Source organism: Phycodurus eques, chromosome 6, assembly GCF_024500275.1.
Source record: "Phycodurus eques isolate BA_2022a chromosome 6, UOR_Pequ_1.1, whole genome shotgun sequence".
Taxonomy (NCBI): Eukaryota; Metazoa; Chordata; class Actinopteri; order Syngnathiformes; family Syngnathidae; genus Phycodurus; species Phycodurus eques.
In genome coordinates, this window is record NC_084530.1 from 12018219 (window position 1) to 12039671 (window position 21453).

The 21453-nt window shown below is 42.1% G+C and overlaps 3 protein-coding genes across 8 annotated transcripts in view; 2 read left to right on the forward strand and 1 right to left on the reverse strand.

The window, feature by feature from the left end:
• On the forward strand, window positions 1-14552 carry syce2 (synaptonemal complex central element protein 2). 4 transcript variants are annotated; one of them, XM_061680662.1, is made up of 5 exons: window positions 1-215; window positions 8443-8567; window positions 8706-8767; window positions 10329-10437; window positions 10509-14552. In XM_061680662.1, exons 1-5 carry the CDS (start codon window positions 185-187, stop codon window positions 10716-10718), a joined length of 537 nt encoding a protein of 178 aa, XP_061536646.1. In that variant the 5' UTR covers window positions 1-184; the 3' UTR covers window positions 10719-14552. The 4 variants fall into 4 exon arrangements, with proteins under 4 accessions (XP_061536646.1, XP_061536649.1, XP_061536647.1 ...); XM_061680665.1 differs by having other exon boundaries at window positions 168-220; window positions 8443-8572; XM_061680663.1 differs by lacking the exon at window positions 1-215 and adding an exon at window positions 8114-8182 and having other exon boundaries at window positions 8443-8572.
• Window positions 10900-20743, reverse strand: LOC133404606 (glutaryl-CoA dehydrogenase, mitochondrial-like). 2 transcript variants are annotated; one of them, XM_061680659.1, is made up of 12 exons: window positions 20598-20743; window positions 20027-20141; window positions 19899-19931; window positions 19660-19800; window positions 17372-17434; window positions 17123-17293; window positions 16920-17049; window positions 16463-16679; window positions 16143-16246; window positions 14477-14602; window positions 13070-13230; window positions 10900-12229 (listed from the first exon to the last, which is right to left on the reverse strand). In XM_061680659.1, exons 2-12 carry the CDS (start codon window positions 20133-20135, stop codon window positions 12156-12158), a joined length of 1329 nt encoding a protein of 442 aa, XP_061536643.1. In that variant the 5' UTR covers window positions 20136-20141; window positions 20598-20743; the 3' UTR covers window positions 10900-12155. The 2 variants fall into 2 exon arrangements, with proteins under 2 accessions (XP_061536643.1, XP_061536644.1); XM_061680660.1 differs by lacking the exon at window positions 20598-20743 and adding an exon at window positions 20356-20446.
• LOC133404605 (choline transporter-like protein 2) overlaps window positions 20738-21453 on the forward strand; it is a 25059-nt gene continuing 24343 nt past the window's right edge. For both annotated transcript variants that reach the window (XM_061680656.1, XM_061680655.1), the window contains exon 1: window positions 20738-20885. The gene's annotated coding sequence lies outside the window, so the exon portion shown is untranslated. The remainder of the gene's footprint in view (window positions 20886-21453) is intronic.

Sequence of the window (21453 nt, forward strand, 5' to 3'; positions counted from 1 at the left end):
ACAGCTCCTGTGGCAGGCCGTGCTTCCTCAGAAGACACAGGAAGTACATCCTCTGCTGGGCTTTTTTGAGGATGGAGATGATGTTGGTCTTCCACGTCAGGTCCTGAGAGACTCTAGCTCCTGGGAAAGCCTCGACGATTGACACAGGGCAGTTGGACAGCGTGAGGGATAGCTGTGGCGAAGGATGTCTCCTGAAGTCCACGATCATCTCTACGGTCAGGTTGTGTTGGCCGCAAATGTGATGCAATAACTAGACAACACCACTTTGGGAATTGCACCCAAAAACTTTAACCTAGACATAAGAGTTTGATTTACTAATGAGCATGAGACAGTGTTCATTAAATTTTTTTTTTTTTTACAAAAGTTTATTTCATAATTTAATCCTAAAATCAATCACATTAAACTAGCTAGGGGTCCCTTTTTTCAGTAGCTGGGGCTCATTGATGGAGGTGAAGGCCTCCAAATTGCACATGGAAATCACACACACAAACCCACAAACGGGAGTACAACACCCAAAAAAGGGAAACCATCACCCATGCATCAGCACCACCACCACCACCATAGAGCTCAGCACTGAAGAGTAGAGAGAGAGGGGGGGGGAAAGTCATTTGTGAGGTTAAAAAAAAAATATATATATATATATATATATATATATACACACAAAATACCAACATCTACATAAAATAAGCTGACTGAAATGAATTTTAAAAATAGTTCAGTTAAAAAAAATTCATCTAAATTGTACCTAAATGTTTGAAAACAAACAGTTCTAAAAGATTAAATAGAAATGTACCTAAAAGTTAAATACCAACTGAACTGTATTTAACAAACTACTGGATTCAAAAGAAGTTAAATGCACTGCAACATTACGCACAGTTTGAAAGTTCAATTCAGTGATTCTTTCGCGTACCATAAGAGGGAGCCTGCATTCTACGGGTGGTACTCGTACCACACTGTGAGAATCACTGGCAGGTGTGTCGAACTGGGGGGGGGGGGGGGGGAGTAAGAGGACAACTGTCTCAGGGCCCGGAGCCTTTTGGGGTGCCATGGCTCTCCAGCATACATTCAAGGTCACAGAATGTGAAAACGTTCAAGGGGTATGAATACTTCTTCAAGGCAGGTTGATTCATGAATCAAGCACCTGTCCTGGATTTTGCCATCCAGCTCTTTGGTTGAGAGCATCAAGTGGTGCAAAACTATTGAAACATTGAACAGGACATTGTGAAATCAAGTTACCCTAGAGGGCATTTTAGGTTTATCCTGATATTTCACCCAAAAACCAAATATCTTTTTGTGAGTAGTGTACAATACAGTACAATTTAATTTCACTCGGTGCATTATTCAGGATATCATTAAGTGGCTTGTTTTAAATAAGGCCGGGATGTCTTTCATGGTCTCTGCTTGCCTCCACCTGGCATGCCATCTGAGGATTGGGCAGATTGGCAGAGACTCAAACAGGATAAACTTAGTCCACCAATGGCTGTTCACTTGAGGGAGAACAGGCTTAATTTATAGTACTTTACCACTTCGTTTGCTGGCACTGAATTTGAATTTAGGTATTTCCAGCTATTTCATTCACAGGTTCAGTCAAAAGATCACTTTCATCTGTAGTGATGTTATTCTGATATTTCGTTCTCTTTCTCTTGTCTTTACTGCAGCTTTAATGATTGTTGAACGATCCGATCAGAGTGGGTTAAAAGCCTATTGGTGCCCTGCCTGGCAGGGTCAGCCAGAGATCTGGTTCGGCTGTCAAGTGTGAATAATGGAGAGGTGAAGATCACTTAATCCCCACTGATCTAAGGCCATGACTATACAGTATATGACTCACGAAAGTCTCAACTCACCTCACAGTGCTGAGCCACACACTTTTATCTCTCTACATTCCTTACATGTGTTCACCTTTGCTGTCAATATGGGGCTGCCTTATAATGTTTAACTCCTACATGTTGACTATTGTATATCGATTGCATTCAAGGCACTTTATCTATGTACTGTAGGTCTAGCTAAACAGGTTGGGTTCAGATAGAGACAGGCGGGGTTGAGAACAATGCAAGGGTGCTTTCGGGGGGAGTGGTGGTGATTCTAAGGGCCACTGACTGATTGGGGCCCTGGAAAGTTTATTTTGAGTTTGCTGCATTACCATGGAGATGGAGGATTTTTTTCCATGTCACTAAATCCCTCGCAGCACACCTGGAAACATGCTCAATACAATAACAATAGCAGAAGCAGTGTATAAACATGTAACGACCGGCATGTGCGCAGACATTCTCGGGGGCAGGTGCTCAAGCCCCCAAAAAAGACCTTTCTGTCTTGTCTGCTCCAGCTTCCTGGATGTTCTCCCTTTCTCTCTTCATTATGACAATATGACAATTTAATGTCCGTAAAAAGCTAGACAATTTGAAATCATGGATTTCATTAGTACAACGCCTTGTATAGGTTTCATGAAAGGCGCTATACAAGATGAATAAGAACTATGCTAGCACAGATGCTTGACGAGTGCTTTACAATTTTATGCATCAATCATTCACACCCTGGTGGTAAGCTACTTGTGTAGCCACAGCTGCCGTGGGGCCGTCTGACGGAATGCCAGTCTCTGCCCTGCCCGCCTCTGTATATTGATACGTAATCGGTGACATTTGGTACATGGACCTTCAGCAGGGACTGATACTTAATGACACCAACTAAATGCACCCCCTAAGACTACCTAACGTTAAAATTATAGGAATCATCAATACTATACAAAAGTGTAATATACCAGCGTGCTACTGTGCCTGATGCATAATCAGGAGCAGTACAGAATCCATATTTCAGATTGGAAAGGTACTCCACTCAATTATAATTTTAGTTAAATTGTCCACCACTACTAATTCTGAAGGCCCTTGTCAGGCTGAAATCTGATTGGACAAAAACAATGTAACATACATTCATGTACATGCACTGTAAATTGTGTGGTCAAGAGAAACACTATGAAATGAAGAGACTTAGGAATAAATGAATACAATTTCATGGGACAAATATTAGAATTTAGGTTATAAACATGGGTCTCCTGAGAATGTTAAGACCAGCATAGAAGGCCTCGCTGGCCCTAACAGCTCACCACTACGCAATAATTTGGGGTTTCTGGGCCTGTGTTTGACTGGCGACCAGTCCAGGGTGTAGTCTACCTATCACCCAGAGTTAGCTGGGATAGGATTCCTGCTTTCCGTGACCCTGAACAGGATAAGCGATATAGAAAATGGATGGATAGGGGCTTTGGGGTCCAGGGCGAGGGGAGCTGTAGTGTGATTTACTTTTGAGCCCCACTTGTAAACTATAACTCTGGAATGGTCCAATATTTCATTACTAAGTAATCGTCATTTCCAAACGATCCAAAATACATATAGTATAAAAATGGCGGCACAGTGGAGAGTGGGAGGAAACCGGAGTACCCAGAGAAAACCCACACAGGTACAGGGAAAACAAACTCCACACAGGTGAGGCTGGATTTGAACCCTGGTCCTCAGAACTGTGGGGCAGGTGTGCTAACCAGTCGAACACCGTGCCGCTGTTAACATCATGTTTTGAAAAAAATATATTGTCTTGTTATATTAGTGGAGCTACAGCAAGGTGTTAACTATGACATGGGTCCTGGCTGGCAGAAGTTCTTGTCTGTCTGAGGTGTCCTTAAAAATAATCAAAGCAGAATAATCAAAACAACCCTTGACCGAATAAGTGCGTGAAGTGCATCATGTCCAAATGCCCTCCGATGTTTTAATTCCACAGCTCAAAAATAATAAAATAGTGCCGTATTAAGGCTAAACTGCTCTTCTAATCTTCTCTGCCTAATCTCTATATCCCTCACTTAATATAGACAGCCATGTTGGTGCAATGCGCAGTGTGACCTTGAAGAGTATTTATTCCACTGAGTAAACGTGACAGAAACGTGAATACAGGAATAGAAGGTACGATGTCATTGTTTGTATGTATGCGATTTCACAGCATCTATGTGGTCTTTGCATCCTATCAAATGAACTTTGGGTATTATACAAATAAATGACGTAGGCGACCACCAGGAAGACAAGGGGACCTTTAAGTTCCTACACCACATACATGGTATGCACCATAATTGATCAAAATTTTATTTTCAGAACAATCGGTGCATTTCCACCGTTTCTGCCTGTTCCTGCTCAGCATAATCTACTGTTCCATAAAAGGTATCACCTTGTTACCTTGTCACCTTGTGCTAAGCGCTGACCTGGTCTAATTGAAATAACTCCACCCTATTAGCTGTTAAATCAGGGTGAGCAGTCTTGGAAACGGATATGCTGTACACTTGGCATGAAACTGCACCAGTCGTCGTACGATTACCACTTCCGGCTCATGGCTCCACCCACGCCTTCGTGGACTCGCACCCACCAGTCGGCCAATCCGAGCATTGTCTCATTCATTGTTAGCTTGGCAGCAGTCTTCCACTCACTTGGCTGACCAACACATAAAAATAGTCACCAAAATTGGTTCAAAAATTACATTTGATTATTTTTTTTATAATGATACTGTATGTAGCCCTCTCCACCATAAAAATACACAACATGGGTGAACTTTATCTTAGTCTGTTTTTTTTAAAATTTTTTAACTTTATTGGACAGAAGAAGCAAATGTTGTATCCGTAGAGTTAAACAAATATATACAGCAAAAATGCACTCAAGACATCTTAATCAGTGGCATGCAATGGTGTGCACAATACTTTGATGATGCCCCTCGAAAACCAATTGTCAATGGACACCGCTTGTCTTAACGTTGCACTGAACCAGTCTGTTATTCAGTCAAATTACAACATTAAATGTCATAATGTTTTCGAAATGGAAGCGATACCATTGATAGCCAATGACAAACTTGATCTGCGGTCAACAGACAAGCAACTTTGATCTAATCTAATCTGCCACGTTTCGCCAGCACGATACAATAAGGTGCCAACACGGTTCTTGCAAATATGAATAAATCCTCAGCCTTGGTCCCTGCATATTTCCTGGCTCATGCACGAATAGCATGTCTTGATATAGTTTGCATGGAGCGAACATGCGATCACCACTTAAAAGTAAATGGGATAAAGGATATAGTGGCTGGACATTCACTTAGGGTTCAGTCCAGTATAGAAGAAAAGGGAAGAAAGACATTGCTTCATGCATCACTCTCCTTTGGGATTGGCTGATTGCAGGATGGGCTGCCACTGGTAAGGTTGGTGGGGAAAAAGGAGGGTATGTACGGAATGACCCCTATCAGCGGGCTGGTCATTGGAGTCTCTGCAGAGGGCGTCATGGGGATGATGACGTCGTCCTTGTCCCACACGTGGAAGGCATTGGGGTGTGAGTGGCTGAGGGTAGGGGGCATTTGGAGTGGGCTGAGCCCCTCCATCATGCCGTCTTTTTTCACATCCTCATCTACTGGACCCAGCAAACAGTCTGTGGACGGATGACAAATGACAGGCGATGACGGAAAACTACGGAAGGCACGGAACGTTAAACAGTCAAGCGTCTAAGTTTGAACACAAACAATTTTGAATGCTGTCCAACCTCCCAATTGTTTGGATTTCCAAATAATTTTCAATAATTGGCGCCGTGACCGTCAGAGCTTACTGCTTTCAGTGTGAATACTTCAAAATGCTACACACATGCTAAATATTTTTTTTCATGCTCATGCTCACTGAACTGAGATCTCAGAGTATTACAGCAGTTTTGTGGTGTATACTTTTTATTGACGTTTTGATGGAATTCAGATTTATGTTTGACTTTAGAGGTTCTGCTGCAGTCTACAGGCAAGGTAGGCCTATGTCAGGTAGGTCAGGAAAAAGGCATTGTAGATGAAGAATATCCATGCAAACATCCATCCATTTTTCTATTCTGCTCATCTTGTTCAGGGAAGTGGGGAACTGGAGTCTATCTTGGCTGACTTTGAGCAGAAGGCAGACTATACTCTGAGACACATATCAGTGGTTGGAAGTCATGAAGTACAAATACGTTGTTACTGTGCTTGGGTAGATTATTCAGGTATCCGTACTTGAGTATTTCAATTTTGGATGACTTTTACTCCCTAAATTCTAAAACAAATATTTGTACTTTTTACTCCTTCCTGTGTCAAAATAGGCTTGTTACTTCTTTTAATCTCTACCGATGATGACACGATGTAAAAAAGACGTGAATAGAGAGAGGTAAAGTCATCAAGAGTACATATTTTGATTGACTGATTGTTAGCAATCTTTTCGGCAGAAAAAAAACAACCCAGGGAAATCTGCTGCAACATGAAACCGGGGAAACATGAAACGGCAACAGATTCGGAGAAGCAAGATATTCTCCATCCATGGCCTTATTTAGGAGAATTGTCTTGATGTTGTCGCATTTTTTAAATGTTAATGAGAAAGTACCGTCAATATTTTTTTGCACCAGTTACAAACAGTTAGGTTGGATTCAAATAAAGAGCCTCATTGGTACATGATGTGCAGATTGAAACAGAAATGGATGTCATGATGAGAACCTTTTGAGTTTGAGTGAGACATATTACCTGCAATATCCAGCAAAAGGTCTTTGATGAGATGACCCACAATAGCGTAAGCCACAGCGACCACAACCATGGCGGCCATGAACACATAAAAAACAGACTTAGGTAGCTGGATGAGATCCCTTGAAGGAGGCTTATACTCCTCATATAGTGGCTCCACATTTTGGACCAGAAACTCGAAGGAATGTCCCCCTTCTTCTGTATTGTCAAAACTCTCCATATTCCCAGAGTAGGACACGTCAAAGTTATTTCAACAAATTCCTAATTAATCTTGCAGCTCATGAATGCCTAAAAAAGATCTTTAGTCAAAGTTAAAATACGGGAAAGACAAATTAAACTCCCCTCTCCGGAATGGATTTTGCCATTTGATGGCAGTTCAGATGTTTCATCAAAATGTTTTTCACGAACACGTTTTCTCATTATTGCTCTTCACCCTGTACCAAAAAGAAAAGACATTATATATTCTGTCTCTGCCCCATGTGTCCTCTACACTGGAATAATCCAGACGGCAACCAACTAACCAACACCCCCTCCACACACACACACACACACACACACACAAAGAGCGAGAGAGAGTCAGAGCGAGAGGAAGGACTGGATTTAGTGCCAATCAACAAACCCCTCTTCCCTTCTCATTCCACAGCACACAGATTAGCCCACTTTATCCACCACAGACAATAATCTGCCCGCACCGTGAGATTCACAGAAAAAGTAGTAACATAATCATCATTTTTATAAGCAATCACGTTTGAGGTTTTTCATGTGGATATAACGGAACATTGATAATGCCTCAGACAGTTAGTCACACAAAGAAAGATACGAATATGAAGAATACTGTATTATTTATTATTAGTATCATAAATCCTGAGAAAGTGTGACTTTCAGACAGAACATTTAAGTGGTTAAAAAGAATGTTTTATGTGAGCACGCGCGCACACGTAACCATCCTTACATTATTTATGATGCTGATATCCTGTTCAGGGTCGCGGGCCTAATTTCAGCCGAGAAGCGAACCACACCCTGGACTGGTCACCGGTCAGTCGCAGGGCATAGAGATAAACAACCGTTCACTCTCACATTCATTGAATGGGAACTGAACCCACCTGCCTGCACCGAAATCAGCCAATTAATGTACCACGACACCATCAGTGACGCATATTATACATATCTATTATATAAAATATACTATAGAGAATTGTAGTTCAGTAGTTACATTAAAAAAATTAAAATATCAGAGATGACTTACAGGATATATCCTGTATAAAATAGAATAGTTATTAGAATTAGAATATTTCCTGATTGTATTTTTTTTATATACAATTTTGATCCTTTAGTTTACAGCAAACGAAAACACAATGATTCAATCTCAAGAGATTAGAATATTACAATAAAAAATGATTAATTATAGAAATTAGGAAGAATCATTCTGAAAATAATGTCCCTAATGAATCTTCAAAGATTAGAATTTGAATATTTCCTGATTGTATTTTTTTAAATATATAATTTGGATCCTTTAGTACCTAATAGCCATTAGTCAAAAACTGTCTTTAAAAAAAAAAAAAACTGTTCTTGACGAAAGACAAAACGACCAACGCAACAGAACGACTGTTACTCGTAGTACTGTATCGGGTATGCATTTAGCAGCAAGCACGTAAGTCATAATTTCGTATTCATTGGCATTATGAACACTGAAGTAAAGGCACTTTCGTTCATCTTTATGTATTTTGTAAAATTACATTATTTGTACATATTGTGTGTTTCCACGCACAATGTGTAGTTAAAAGAGTACACGTTTGAAGCTAAACGATTGAGCTAGCATAGCATCTCGCGCGAGTTAGCGTCCGAGACCCAACAATTAGGTGGATTATTTCCGTCTGATAACGTTTAAAACTCTCGGATTTGTCATCGCAGATGTCGATTTATCAAAGCCATTACTCGACTCCAAATCACAGTCTAAAGGACCACAATGGACTTTTTCTTTGAAGAAGAACCAGACTCAAACCCCAACCAGAACGAAGGACGTGATAAGGACCCACGTATGGTACCAAGTTCCATTTTTCTTTCTTTTTTGGGGGGGTTCATTATCAGTAGTAAACTGTACTGTCGATGTTAGAATAGAATAACGCTGCTGACTTCCTATTTTCATCGTACAAATGTACTGTCTCTGGTTCTAGTTACAAGTAGAAAACGCAGAGGCCATTTTGAGCAGGGAGGATGACGTTGAAGAGAATTTCAGGTATTACCACCTTTTCGCTCCACACTCTTTGGATGTGTTCACTCATTACTATACTCCCTATCACTATAGAGGGATTTTTATTCAGTGGACGGAAGTAAATAGGAAAAAAAACAATTGCTGTCAAAAAAGAGGCTGTGTTCGAAATAACACACCACGATATTTTAGTGCCCTATAATGAGTTGGCTATTTTATAGTACTGTTCGAAAGTGTTCTGAGCAGATATAGGTTATCCCCTATTATATAGTGCCCTCAATTGCAATACATCTTGAAAAGTAGTGAACGATTTCACTACTCACTGGAAAATTAAATATCCCTTGATGCATTGGGCCAGTACAGAATAAAAATAATTTTCTATTTCTTGGGTATTGATGGATTTTCAGAACGAGACAAATTATTAAGTAGTGGTGCTAAAATATCATTAATATAAGTAAAGCAACACTGAGGGACATAAAGTGCTGTATCTCCATGTAGTTTGTAAAATACACGCAGTTTAAAACATAATTTCACAGAATGAAGAAGGGCTTGATGATGGAATTGTAGACAGTGGGACAGGAAGCTAAAACAAAAGCAGTACCAGAAATTTTAATTAATGATTAGGGGTGAAGAACCACAATTAATTTTGATGTGACAACAAAATATTTTTAACCAGTTTATTTTACACATACAGTACTTTTACAGTAGTTTTAGAACAGTCAAAGTTCATTGAATTTCTCAGATGTAATAGGGAAGAGCTTTCTTAAGAACATCTAAATATTTTAAGAAAAAAATTCCACAAAGCTGTTATAGCTGGGCGGCACGGTGGCCGACTGGTTAGAGCCTCAGCCTCACAGTTCTGAGGACCCGGGTTCAATCCCCGGCCCCGCCTGTGTGGAGTTTGCATGTTCTCCCCGTGCCTGCGTGGGTTTTCTCCGGGCACTCCGGTTTCCTCCCACATCCCAAAAACATGCATTAATTGGAGACTCTAAATTGCCCGTAGGTGTGAATGTGAGTGAAAATGGTTGTTTGTTTCTGTGTGCCCTGCGATTGGCTGGCAACCAGTTCAGGGTGTACCCCGCCTCCTGCCCGATGACAGCTGGGATAGGCTCCAGCACGCCCGCGAGTGAGGAGAAGCGGCTCAGAAAATGGATGGATGGATGGATGGATGTTATAGCTGCGAAAAATGGGTCCTTTTAATGAGTCAAAAGTTTAGAATACATTTTGGTTTGAAGATTTGATTCCATTATCTTTTTTAATCTTTTTATTTGATTCTTGCTCTCAAGAGTACAATGAGACATTGAACTGCAAAACCTTTGACTGGTAGTGTATTTATATTGAAATTAACTTTAAGGCTAATGTCTGCTCAGCTGTTAGAAAAGAACTGCCTTTTTAAAGTTGTGTGTTTTGTTTATCCAGGTGAAATTCATAAACAGGTTAATTGAATTTGCTGTGGAATCATTTACAAGGAGCTGGATACACAAAAGGAGCGATGCCATCAGCTTTCTGCACTTAAGCCCCATTGAACCCAGGGATAAAAGACACTTTTAGTTTAGTCTCTTTTCTGATTGCCACGTTGTGCTTGCAGCTCAAACGACATCAGCAGAAGAGTTCAGGAACTGGTGGAGAAGATTCACGACCGCCGCACCAATGACCAGAAAGAAATTGAAAGCTTTCAGCAGATTATCGTGGATAAGGTATTTTGAATTAAAAAAAAAAAGTCATCTCTTGTAGTTGACCTGCAAACCTAATGAAGGCCCTGCCAAAGGTTACGGAGGTGTGCCAGCAAATGAAGCAGGACATGTACAATGTCTATGAAGAGAACAGCAGTGAGATGCAGGTGAAGCTGCTGGAGTTGACCGATGTGCTGGAAACGTGCACCAGGCTCCACACCGAGCTTCTGAAAGCCAGCCATGTGCTGGCCAGCCTTCAAGAGGGCCTCACCGTCAGTTGCACAGCAGAACCCATGTCAGAGTAGATCAGATTTTTGTTCACAAAGTGATTGTTTCACTCAAGTTCTTGCTTCCGCTTTTCAGAGATGGTGTTATAGACTTGGAGTAGTATTTCAGTCCAAAGTAATAGAGCCCACTTTTAGTTCCCGTTTCATTATGAGTATTGTGTAAGCAGAGTTCAGTGCAAAAATTAATGAGACCACACCGTGTAGGATAGCAGTTTTATTGGTGCTTTTCACAAGAACATCAGCCATCCTCATTTTGCATCATTTAAAGTTGTATTAAAACATGACAAAATAAAACGCAGCTCTTAATTTATAATGAAAACAACATGCAACCCCCCCTCCACCCCAAATAAACTACAGTATTTGTGTTCTGGCATTATAACTGGAAAATAGTTTATAAAGTACCTAACTTGAACCCAATGCGGTTGTGTATTGCATAGCAGAAACAAATGAACGTGAATACAGCGTGTCCCAAAAATCACCATATTCTTCCTTTATCCCATTTTGTTTTTGGTATCATTCCGACAGACAGGAGACCATCAGCATTTGGCAGCTTAGGCTTTGCAGTTTTTGCAAGCATGTCATTCATTCCATTGCCCATGGCTGGCCATTTGACATTGGAGCCGTGTTGGAAAAGTGCTGCCCACCAATAAGTTTTTCCCATCCTCAGAGCCAGTTTAAGCTTCATGGTGTCACACTACTCCAACACATTGTACAATGTATGCTATACATGGCACGTTTCTCTAAACAGCATCTGTTTTGACAACCATGCAGTGGAAGGCCTGCTACTACTACCACTTATAAAAACACCAAACTCCTCTAACGCAGGCTTTTACAAAGCCGGGTAATGTCTAGAGGCTGCATTGGAACTCATAATAATAATAAAAAAGCTTCATTTAGCAGATGCTTCGAAGATTAATAAAGCGTTACCCGTCCCGGCTTCAGGTTGTAGATCCTTATAATATTCTGCTTGAAGCCTTTGCATGAACACCTGCTCTAGAGGTTCAGTTTCATTAGCGTCGATCGTAGCAGGCCTTCCGATGCATGGCTGTCAACAACACATCTTGTTTTGACAAACGTGCCATGGATCGCATACATTTTACTACACGCTGGAGCAGTGTGATGCCATGAATCTTAAACTGGCGCTTAACTTGCAGTCAGGACAGAAAAACCTCTTGCCAGGCATCAATTTAGCAACGCTGCTCCAGTGGCACTATGCTTACAAAAATGGCAAAGCCGAAGCTGTCAAATGCTGATGGCCTCATGTCTGTTCGAATGATATCTGAAATGAAAAAGAACCCCCCCCCCCCCCGAAAAAAAAAGTGTGTTGTCACTTTTGGGACACCCTGTATTCATAATATAATCCACAAACTAAAACACCTGCAAAGATGATAATAAAGTGCTCCAGTTTCTACAGCTAATATTCCCTTGTAAGTATTCTCATTCAACCTCTCAAAACTACTTTTCAACTGTAAAAGATTGAAGTCCAGTAATAGCTCTGCCCAGGATCAAGGCGTGGATATCATGGGTTCCTAGCGATGGACAAAACATAATAACAGAACACTGCGTTTAACACCAGACAATAAACATTCAGTAGTAAAACACACTGCTGACCTCTAGTGGTGGATGGACATAGCTGCGGTTAATAGGATAGTAATGTACCATATTTCCTCACAGTCGCTCATTACTAACTACAGAGCGGGACAGATATCCATTTATTTTAGGGAGGAGGCCATTTTATAATGTAGTAAAACATTAATTAAAAACTTCTACCACTTATCCTGTTCAGGGTCACTGGTCAGCTCCCATCTGATTTATGGCAAGAAACAGGTTACACCCTGGACTGGTCGCCAGTCAACATGGGGCACATTTTATAATAATTATTTGAATAATATTAGTAGAATAATGTATCGGATACTGCGATTAGCTGGCAACCAGTTCAGGGTGTACCCCGCCGCTCACCTGAAGATAGCTGGGATAGGCTCCAGCATGCCCGCGACCCTAGTTAGGATAAGTGGTACAGAAAATGGATGGATAGGATGCAATCTATGTGTCAAGTGAAACCAGTGTTTCAAAATAAACTATGGAGAAATGGAACCTTGGCAAACTGCACAGAGGAAGGCCAGGGCGGAAATAATCTGAAGGCACTCAGCTTCGTGGAACAAAACACTACCAAGCGACCACAGAGACAATTGGACCTCTAAGCGCACAGAGTAAGTAATCATGTTATTCATATATACATACATTCACACTTATTACCCGTTTGTTTTTCTTGAGGTTAAAATCAACTGTCCATTTGAGGGATATTATGTGCTTTCACTGAGTCTTTTGTGTGTGTGTGTGTGTGTGTGTGTAATCAGTAAGTGACTTACCTTCATACGTGTTAACAGCCTCAAGGTTCATGACATGGCGGATGATGTGGTATTCATCTGCGATTCCATTCCCTCCCAGCATGTCTCTGGCTTGTCTTGCTATATCTAAAGCTTTGCCACAGCTATTCCTCTTCAGCATGGAAATCATTTCTGGAGCTGCTCTATTTGGATGACAACAAGAGCATATTGGGAAGTGGCTTTTAAAAAACCTTGCCATATGATCAACATGAGATAACTAGAATTTACACCGATCTGATCGGTATCGGCCAATAATTAGCATTTTATGCTGATCGGCTTTAATGTCGTAATTCGCCGATGGCTCTGCAAAAGACATTTACTCCACATCGCTGTCTTGTACAGTATATTTGAATCCAAAAGCTAGTTTATTTTTAGCTTTGTTCGAATGTCTTTGACGTAGTACTGTAAATATCTGACTGCCAATAAAGTTATTTTAAAAAAAACATGTCAGCGGTGTGGGACAAGACGTAATGCCTGGATCAGACGACGAGACAAATTTGTTCTTGCACGATTGCACTATGTCAGACTAATGCAATAAAATCTTGTAATCTTGCATTCTGATACCACCTTGGTCTTTTACGATCACTGGGCTTTATCTGGTCAACTCGAACGCGACCGGATACACACGTTACCTTGGCGACGACGACGACAATGGATCGTGCATGTATTGTGTTGGTCAAAAAAGAATTTAAAAAAATTTAAAAAATGGGGGAAAACGTGTGGTGGTGCTAGTCACCGAAGATGTTCATTCAAGGATTGCTTAAGGTATGCCCACATACTTTTACAACGATAAGGCTCGGAAGCAGGCAACAAACGTAGTACGTGACGTAGCCCTTGGCGACGACGACGACAATGGATCGTACATGTATTGTGTTGGTCAAAAAAGAATAAAAAAAAAAAGAAAATGGGGAAAAACGTGTGGTGGTGCTAGTCACCGAAGATGTTCATTCAAGGATTGCTTAAGGTATGCTCAAATACTTATAAAACGATAAGGCTCGGAAGCAGGCAACAAACATAGTACGTGACGTAGCCTTGTAACGGTTGTACGTAAATATGCCGCCGTTCTGTCGAATCATGCTCTAAAGTTTCGGTATGTGTGAAGTAATTTAATTACAATAAAGTAATTTAATTACAGTAAGCACCCATTATTTCTGTCATGTAATGTTGGTTTGGCCTGACTGATTACGACTGATTACATGACCTGATGAGAATATATTTGAAGATACTCATTATACAGTACACAAGTATATACAGTAAATGTATATACTTGTACTCCTTTAAATAGACACATTGCTCCATCTCTCGCTGATCGGTTATCGTTTTTTTAAACTCGCTGATCAGTGATCGGCCCCCAAAATCCTGATTGTGGAAAGGCTCGAGATAACTTACTTCTTCTCATCAATAAGTCTTCCCAGGGACAAACACGACTGCAGCCCAATGGTAATCTCTGTCAACATGTCAGCCATCTTCTTCTGCATAAGTTGATTCCTTGCCAGTGGCACTCCAAATTGTATTCTGATTGGAGCACAATATTTTACATTAAAATAATGCTAGGAGTGATGAAAGTAAAGACAAGGCCTACAATTATTCCTCAAATTCATGATGTTAGAATTCATAACACTTTGGAATACAGTTCTTCAGTCTCACTAGTGGTTTAAAGATACCACAAGAATAAGCGGCAAAAAGTATGAAACTACAAATGCTTAAAAACTGACTATGAAGTGTATTGGAACCACACTTGAAGTTCCTACTCAAATACTTGGGCCAAATCGATGTACCTTTACCCTTCATCGAGACGCACTAATCTGATGTCGCACAACAATGGCTGTGCATACAATAACACAAAAATATTATTAAAGTTTTTCATCCATATTTATCAGTCATACGCAATAAGATGGGCGGCGTGGTGACAAACTAGTTAGCACCATCTGCCTCACAGTTCTGAGGACCGGGTTTCAAATCCCGGCATTGCCTGTGTGGAGTTTGCATGTTTTCCCCATGGCTGCGTGGCTTTTCTCCAGTTTCCTCCCACATGGTAGGTTAATTGAAGACACTAAATTGCCCATAGGTGTGAATGTGAGTGTGACTGTGTTTATTATGTGCCCTGCGATTGGCTGGCGACTAGTTCAGGGTGTACACCGCCTCTCGCCCGAAGATACCTGGGATAGGCTCCATTTAACCAGTTGCCCACTGTGCTGCCTGAAAATGTCATGAAACGTCCCAAAGGTGAGGATGTTTGTCTGATGTAATTTCCAACTACAACTCTTTAAATAAATAATAAATCACGCACATACTGTTTGCATCTAATTGTAACTATCGTGTTCTTTTTTTTTTGGCCAATTAAAACCCATGAAAACTTAATTTTTATATTTCTTGTTATTTACTGGATTTAAGATACAATTTGGGTAAAATGGGTTTCATTCTAGACGCAACACTACTAGATTACATAAGTTTTCAATTTTTGGACAAGGGAGCAATTTCATGTAATGATGTTCTTTAAATAGGCGTGTAATGCCTCACTTGCAGACCAATGGAGGCATTGAATGACACAAAAGAGACCCTCTGGTGACCATGGAGAAGGATTACAATCTAATTTAAGAAGTGGACTTATGGCTGTAGAAAGGCTGTATTAGTAGACAAGGCTGTATTATAAGACAACAAGGGTGTACTGGGGGAATTTATTTTAAAGTTTTTTTACAACCTTCCCAAAAATGGCCACAAACAAGCTGAAAAGCTAGTAAAATCAAACAAGGCCTTATGGTTAAAGAGAGCTGCACCTAACGGAAAACCTTTTAGTTTTTCAGTTCCAGAAGGTAATACCATTTTGCCCATCCTGAGTGCTGTTCTAAATGTGCAAAACATGTTCCTCTTTTTTGCACACACAAAAATCTTTCCAGTAGACTCAACTGACAAATGGCTAATAACAACTATAGCGTCTTTCAAGGAAACCAAGACGTTTTTGGTTAGGTTCAGTTTCAATGGTTAAATTAATGTTATTCAGCTGGAATACATAAAGCACAAGTACTTATTGTGGACACTGAGTGACAACAAGTACCTGTCCAGAGTGTACTGTCTAGCAGTGTGGAAACAGAATTCCGCTGCTCCCAGAGCTCCCCAGGCGATGCCATACCGAGCATTGTTGAGGCAGCCAAAGGGGCCCTGGTGACAAGGGTCCCCCCAACAATGGTAAACACTCACTGGTCATTTCATTAGGTACATCTGCACAAGTATTATAGCTGACTGTCAATTCTGTACAATAGGATATTGTGAAGACAGAGTTTTTGCTCTTGCATTGGATCCATTAGATTGTGCAGGTAAATGAGCCTATCATTTCAGAGATGAGCTAATTTAACATAAATGAGAAGAAGTACTTACAGCCAGACCAGAGACATTTGGAAGCAGGTTCTCTTGAGGAACTTCTACTTCGTCCATCAGGATCATGCCAGTGGCGGAGGCCCTCAGTGAGAACTTGCCCTCTATCTTCGGGGTAGCGAAACCCTTCATTCCACGCTCTAGGATGAAGCCACGCACCTTTCCATCTTCACACCTGGCCCAGACCACTGCGATGTCTGCTACAGGGGAATTGGTGATCCTAGAAGAAGAATGTGAGCAAGACCACATCTATTGATTAGCATTAAGGAGTTCACTAAGAGCTTGACACTTTGTAAGGAGCAAAATAAGCAAGAGTTGGTAAGATTCCACCGGACAAATATAAAATAGATTACCACAATATATCAATTGTTGTACTGTATATGCTCATGTTTTGAATAATAAGGTTAGTTTAATTCAAACTTAAGTGTTTTTAGACTGATCAATGTTCCTGTCAACCCACCATGTTTTGGCTCCACTGACAGTGAAGGTACCACTGGATGGGTTGTACATAGCCTTGGTCTCCATACTGCTGGGATCACTGCCATGGTTGGGTTCTGTCAAGCCAAAACAGCCCAGGATTTCTCCGCAAGCTGGAATATACGCACAATGCATAGAGGTAAGAATACTTATAAAGTGTTCTAGTTTATCCCCACAAGTCCTCACCAAGCCTGGGTAGGTATTTCTCCTTCTGAGCCTCTGTGCCATAAGCATTAATGGGATGCATGACCAGTGAAGACTGTACGCTCATGACTGAGCGATAGCCACTGTCCACTCTTTCCACCTCTCTGGCAATCAAGCCATATGCCACATAACTTGTTCCCGCACAGCCGTAACCTGCAGGGTGGGCACAGAAGGCGTAATGGAACATGGAATCATAAAACAGATGGTTATGCGTGGAGTATTTTTGTGTACCTTTGATTGTGGGGCCTAGGACGCCCAACTCTCCCATCTCCGAGACAATCTCACGGTGGAAATCTGTAACATGTTTAAGATGGAATCAATCGGGTTAACACTGATTTGATATGATGTTAAAGGGAACATATGGAAAATTCCCTTTTGAATGGCTTAAAGGGGACATATTTTGCCAAACCAACTTTTTCTAGTATTTGGGATGTTATATTGGCTCTGTGATGCCTCAGTATACATGTGAAATCTGAATTAAAATAGTCCATGCATTCCTGAGTTCCAGATGATTTTCTGCTGAGGCCTGAAATCAAGTCATTCGAATTACTCAAGCTTATCTACATTACTAGCGAACATAAACACTTGTGCTCTCTCGAGTGGGTCTTCTACGCGGAGGCAACCAATCAGGCAAAAGTGGGTGGAGCCAAATATGGACAAAGCAGATGCAAAACTGGGTCAAACAGACTGTCAGGTGTTTTTTTCTGGACACTCGTATGAAAAATACAAGGTATTTTTTTTAAAACGTGAAATTGACACTTTTATACTGAGTCCATTTTAGAGAGTTACTCAATGGAGGTCTAAATGGCCAAAATACCGGACTGGACTTTCACTGCCATTGGTGGCTGTTGAATTCAAATAGTGAAACCACATTAAAGCAAAGTTGCTAGGAGTTGAACAGTATACCAGAAATTATGTTTGGCACATAACTGGGTTTTAAGGCCACGATTTGGTTCACATTCGGTACAGTAAGGGAGCAAAATAATAATAAAAAAATCCCTTCCTGTCTTGTAAACATGCACACATTTAAATTGTACGTTGAAATTGAAACATCAACAGCTTAAATCGTTTCTTTTTAACATTAATAGAGCATCTTCTTTTCAAGTAATGAAGGATACAGACAAGTGCAGTTACAGGTTGAACAGACGTAATTACTGTGTTATGCTAAAAACAACAACAAAATGTACACGTTTGCAGGACGCCATTTCTAAGGAGTCAACAAGTACAACGTTCTGCAAGAGCATATCGCTTGCCATGATGTCTGCTAGCCAGAAGCTGAGCAGCACTGCAATTGTTTACGGACTACATTTCTGGTGAGACCACTTGACAGTTACACTTCTTGTACCCAATATGGCATAAGCACCCCCTCCAAGGACTCCAAAAGGGTGGGTACTCTGAACTGCTGTTTGGTGCATAGGCACAAATAACGGTCAGGACCTATCCCCTCACCCGAAGGCAGAGGGACGCTACCCTCTCGTCCACCGGGGTGAACCCCACCGTACAGGCGCCGAGCCGGCGGGCAATAAGTATACCCACACCTGCTTGGCGCCTCTCACCGTGGGCAACTCCAGAATGAAAGAGTCCACCCCCCCTCGGTACCAGAGCCCAAGCTCTGTTTGGAGGCGAGCCCGACTATATCTAGTCGGAACTTCTCGACCTCACACACCAGCTCGGGCTCCTTCCCTGCCAGAGAGGTGACATTCCACGTCCTTAGAGCCAGCTTCTGTAGCCGGGGATCGGATCGCCAAGGTCTCCGCCTTCGGCCACCGCCCATCTCGCACTGCACCCGACCCCTATGGCCCCTCCCACAGGTGGTGATCCCATGGGAAGGGGGACCCACGTTACCCTTTCGGGCTGGTGGCCGGGCCCCATGGGTGCCGGCCACCAGGCGCTCGCCTTCGAGCCCCACCTCCAGGCCTGGCTCCAGAGGAGGGCCCCGGTGATCCGCGTCCGGGCAAGGGAAAACTGAGTCCATAGTTTGTCGTCATCATAAGGGGTCTTTTGCCTACTACACTCACCTATGGTCACAAGCTGTGGGTCGTGACCAAAAGAACAAGATCCCGGATACAAGCGGCCGAAATGAGTTTCTTCCGCAGGGTGTCCGGGCTCTCCCTTAGAGATAGGGTGAGAAGCTCGGTCATCCGGGAGGATCTCAGAGTAGAGGTTTAGGGTTTGCCACTGCTCCTCCACATCGAGAGGAGCCAGATGAGGTGGCTGGGGCATCTGATTGCCTCCCAGACGCCTCCCTGGTGAGGTGCTGCGGGCACGTCCCACCAGGAGGAGACCCCGGGGACGACCCAGGACACGCTGGAGAGACTACATTCTTCGGCTGGCCTGGGAACACCTCGGAATCCCCCCGGAAGAGCTGGATGAAGTGGCTGGGGAGAGGGAAGTCTGGGCGTCCCTGCTAAAGCTACTGTCTCCGTGACTCGACCTCGGATAAGCGGTAGAAAATGGATGGACGGATGGATGGATGAAAACGCACAATACGTCTTCTTTTAGATCTGTGTTTTTCTCACGCTCGTGTCTGTTGGCCATGACAATGCGGGGCATGAGTTTTTCCTGGCAGTAGTCACGGAAGGAGTCCCGGATCATCACCTCCTCCTCTGTCAGCTGACCCTCCAAGTCCAGAGCGTCTCGCCAGTTGAATGGCACCTTGGCTGAGGGTCAAAACATATGCTGGCTCACCTGTTATGTCACGGTCACATGCAGTAAAAGAACAAAGACAACACGTTGAACTCCTTCAAGTCTTACGTACATCCCTTGGCAGCCTTTTTGACTTCTTCAGCATCTATTGGGAAAATATCCAAACACTTCACTTTAAATGTGTCCAATGCATATTCTTTTCAAACTATTTTGTATTGTTTAAAAAAATTACTACTTTACCCTTAACTTTGCGGGTGGCAGCAGGAGCTGTACTCTGGGCTCGGCACGCAGTGAAAGCTGAACATTTTGGGGCGCTAGACAGTAGAAGAGTGACACTTCTCAGAGCCATATTGCACTGACAGACAGAAAAACAAATACAAGGGCGTTATTTTACTAGTCTACAACAAATAATACACAATAATACAAATAATCTCATTAGACAAACAAAGCATGTCACAGTAAGAACACGATGGCCTTCATTGTTGTCAAGCGCAAATAACGAACAATAAACGTCTCCATGCAACAATTTGAAGTAACTTTTACCACTCATGTTGCCAAGTTTACTTTACCGTTTTCTCCTCGACGAGTTTATTAGTTACAGTATTCTGTTGAGTATTTGTCCCAGACGCGTACTACAGAAGTTGGTTAAGTAATATTCACTTTGGGTTACGTCACCAGTTGTGTCACGTCCTAAAATGGGCGCACTACTCCGCCATGACAGGTGATGATATTAGCGATAGGGCGTTAAGAAATCACGTTGATTTAGGCAAGAATGTAGGCCGTGAAAAAAAAACATGCGGGTACCATTTACCTGCTACAACCCGAGTGCAGCGTTGTGTCGTGCATCGGGTCCTGCTGCAACGATCGGGGTGTCCGCAGGGTTTTCCACACTCAAAATGGCGAATTCGGCTTACCGTGTGGTAGGTCTGAGTCGAGGAGACGAGGGAGTGGGTCCATTCCCTGGATGCTCATTGGCTGGTTAAATCCGGCTCCACAGACTGATGTTCCCCGTTTGTCGAAGGGTCACAGCAGCGGGCAGAAGCCACAACAATAACATTAGTATTACGTAATAATTAACATTGTCGTGACTGGACTGAAAGTGAGTACATACACCCCTTACAATTTTTGTATTTAAAAAAACAAAACAATCTTTTAACGGGACAACAATCAAGAATTTAAACCTTCCTAAGAGTGTCCGTGTAGCTGGGGAAACAGTTTAAAATAGCCCAATACACTGTGATTAATGTGTAACCTGCGAGCAACAAAGGTGAGGACTCCCCTAAGTGAAAATGTCTAAATTGGTCTGGTCAAGTATTTCGTGTGGCCGGCATTATTTTTCACAGTTTACCGCTGGAATCCACTTCCACACCTCGATGACACCATCAGAGACCTTATGCTCCACGTTCTCCTCCATCTTCTGTTTGACGATGCCCCACAGATCCCCTGTAGAAGGGTTGTCAAATTTATGGCCCAGAACCGCAAATCTAATCCAGCACATGGGGCTACAGAGAGAACACGTTCACTATTTTTCAACAAGTAACTGTTGTTGCTGATTTTGTCACCTGGGGGGCGCACTGACAACCATTTACCACTTAAATGACATTCTGAAATTGGCTGACACCTGATATTGATTGATGCTCTTGCAAAATTTCAGTCACCAGCTGCAG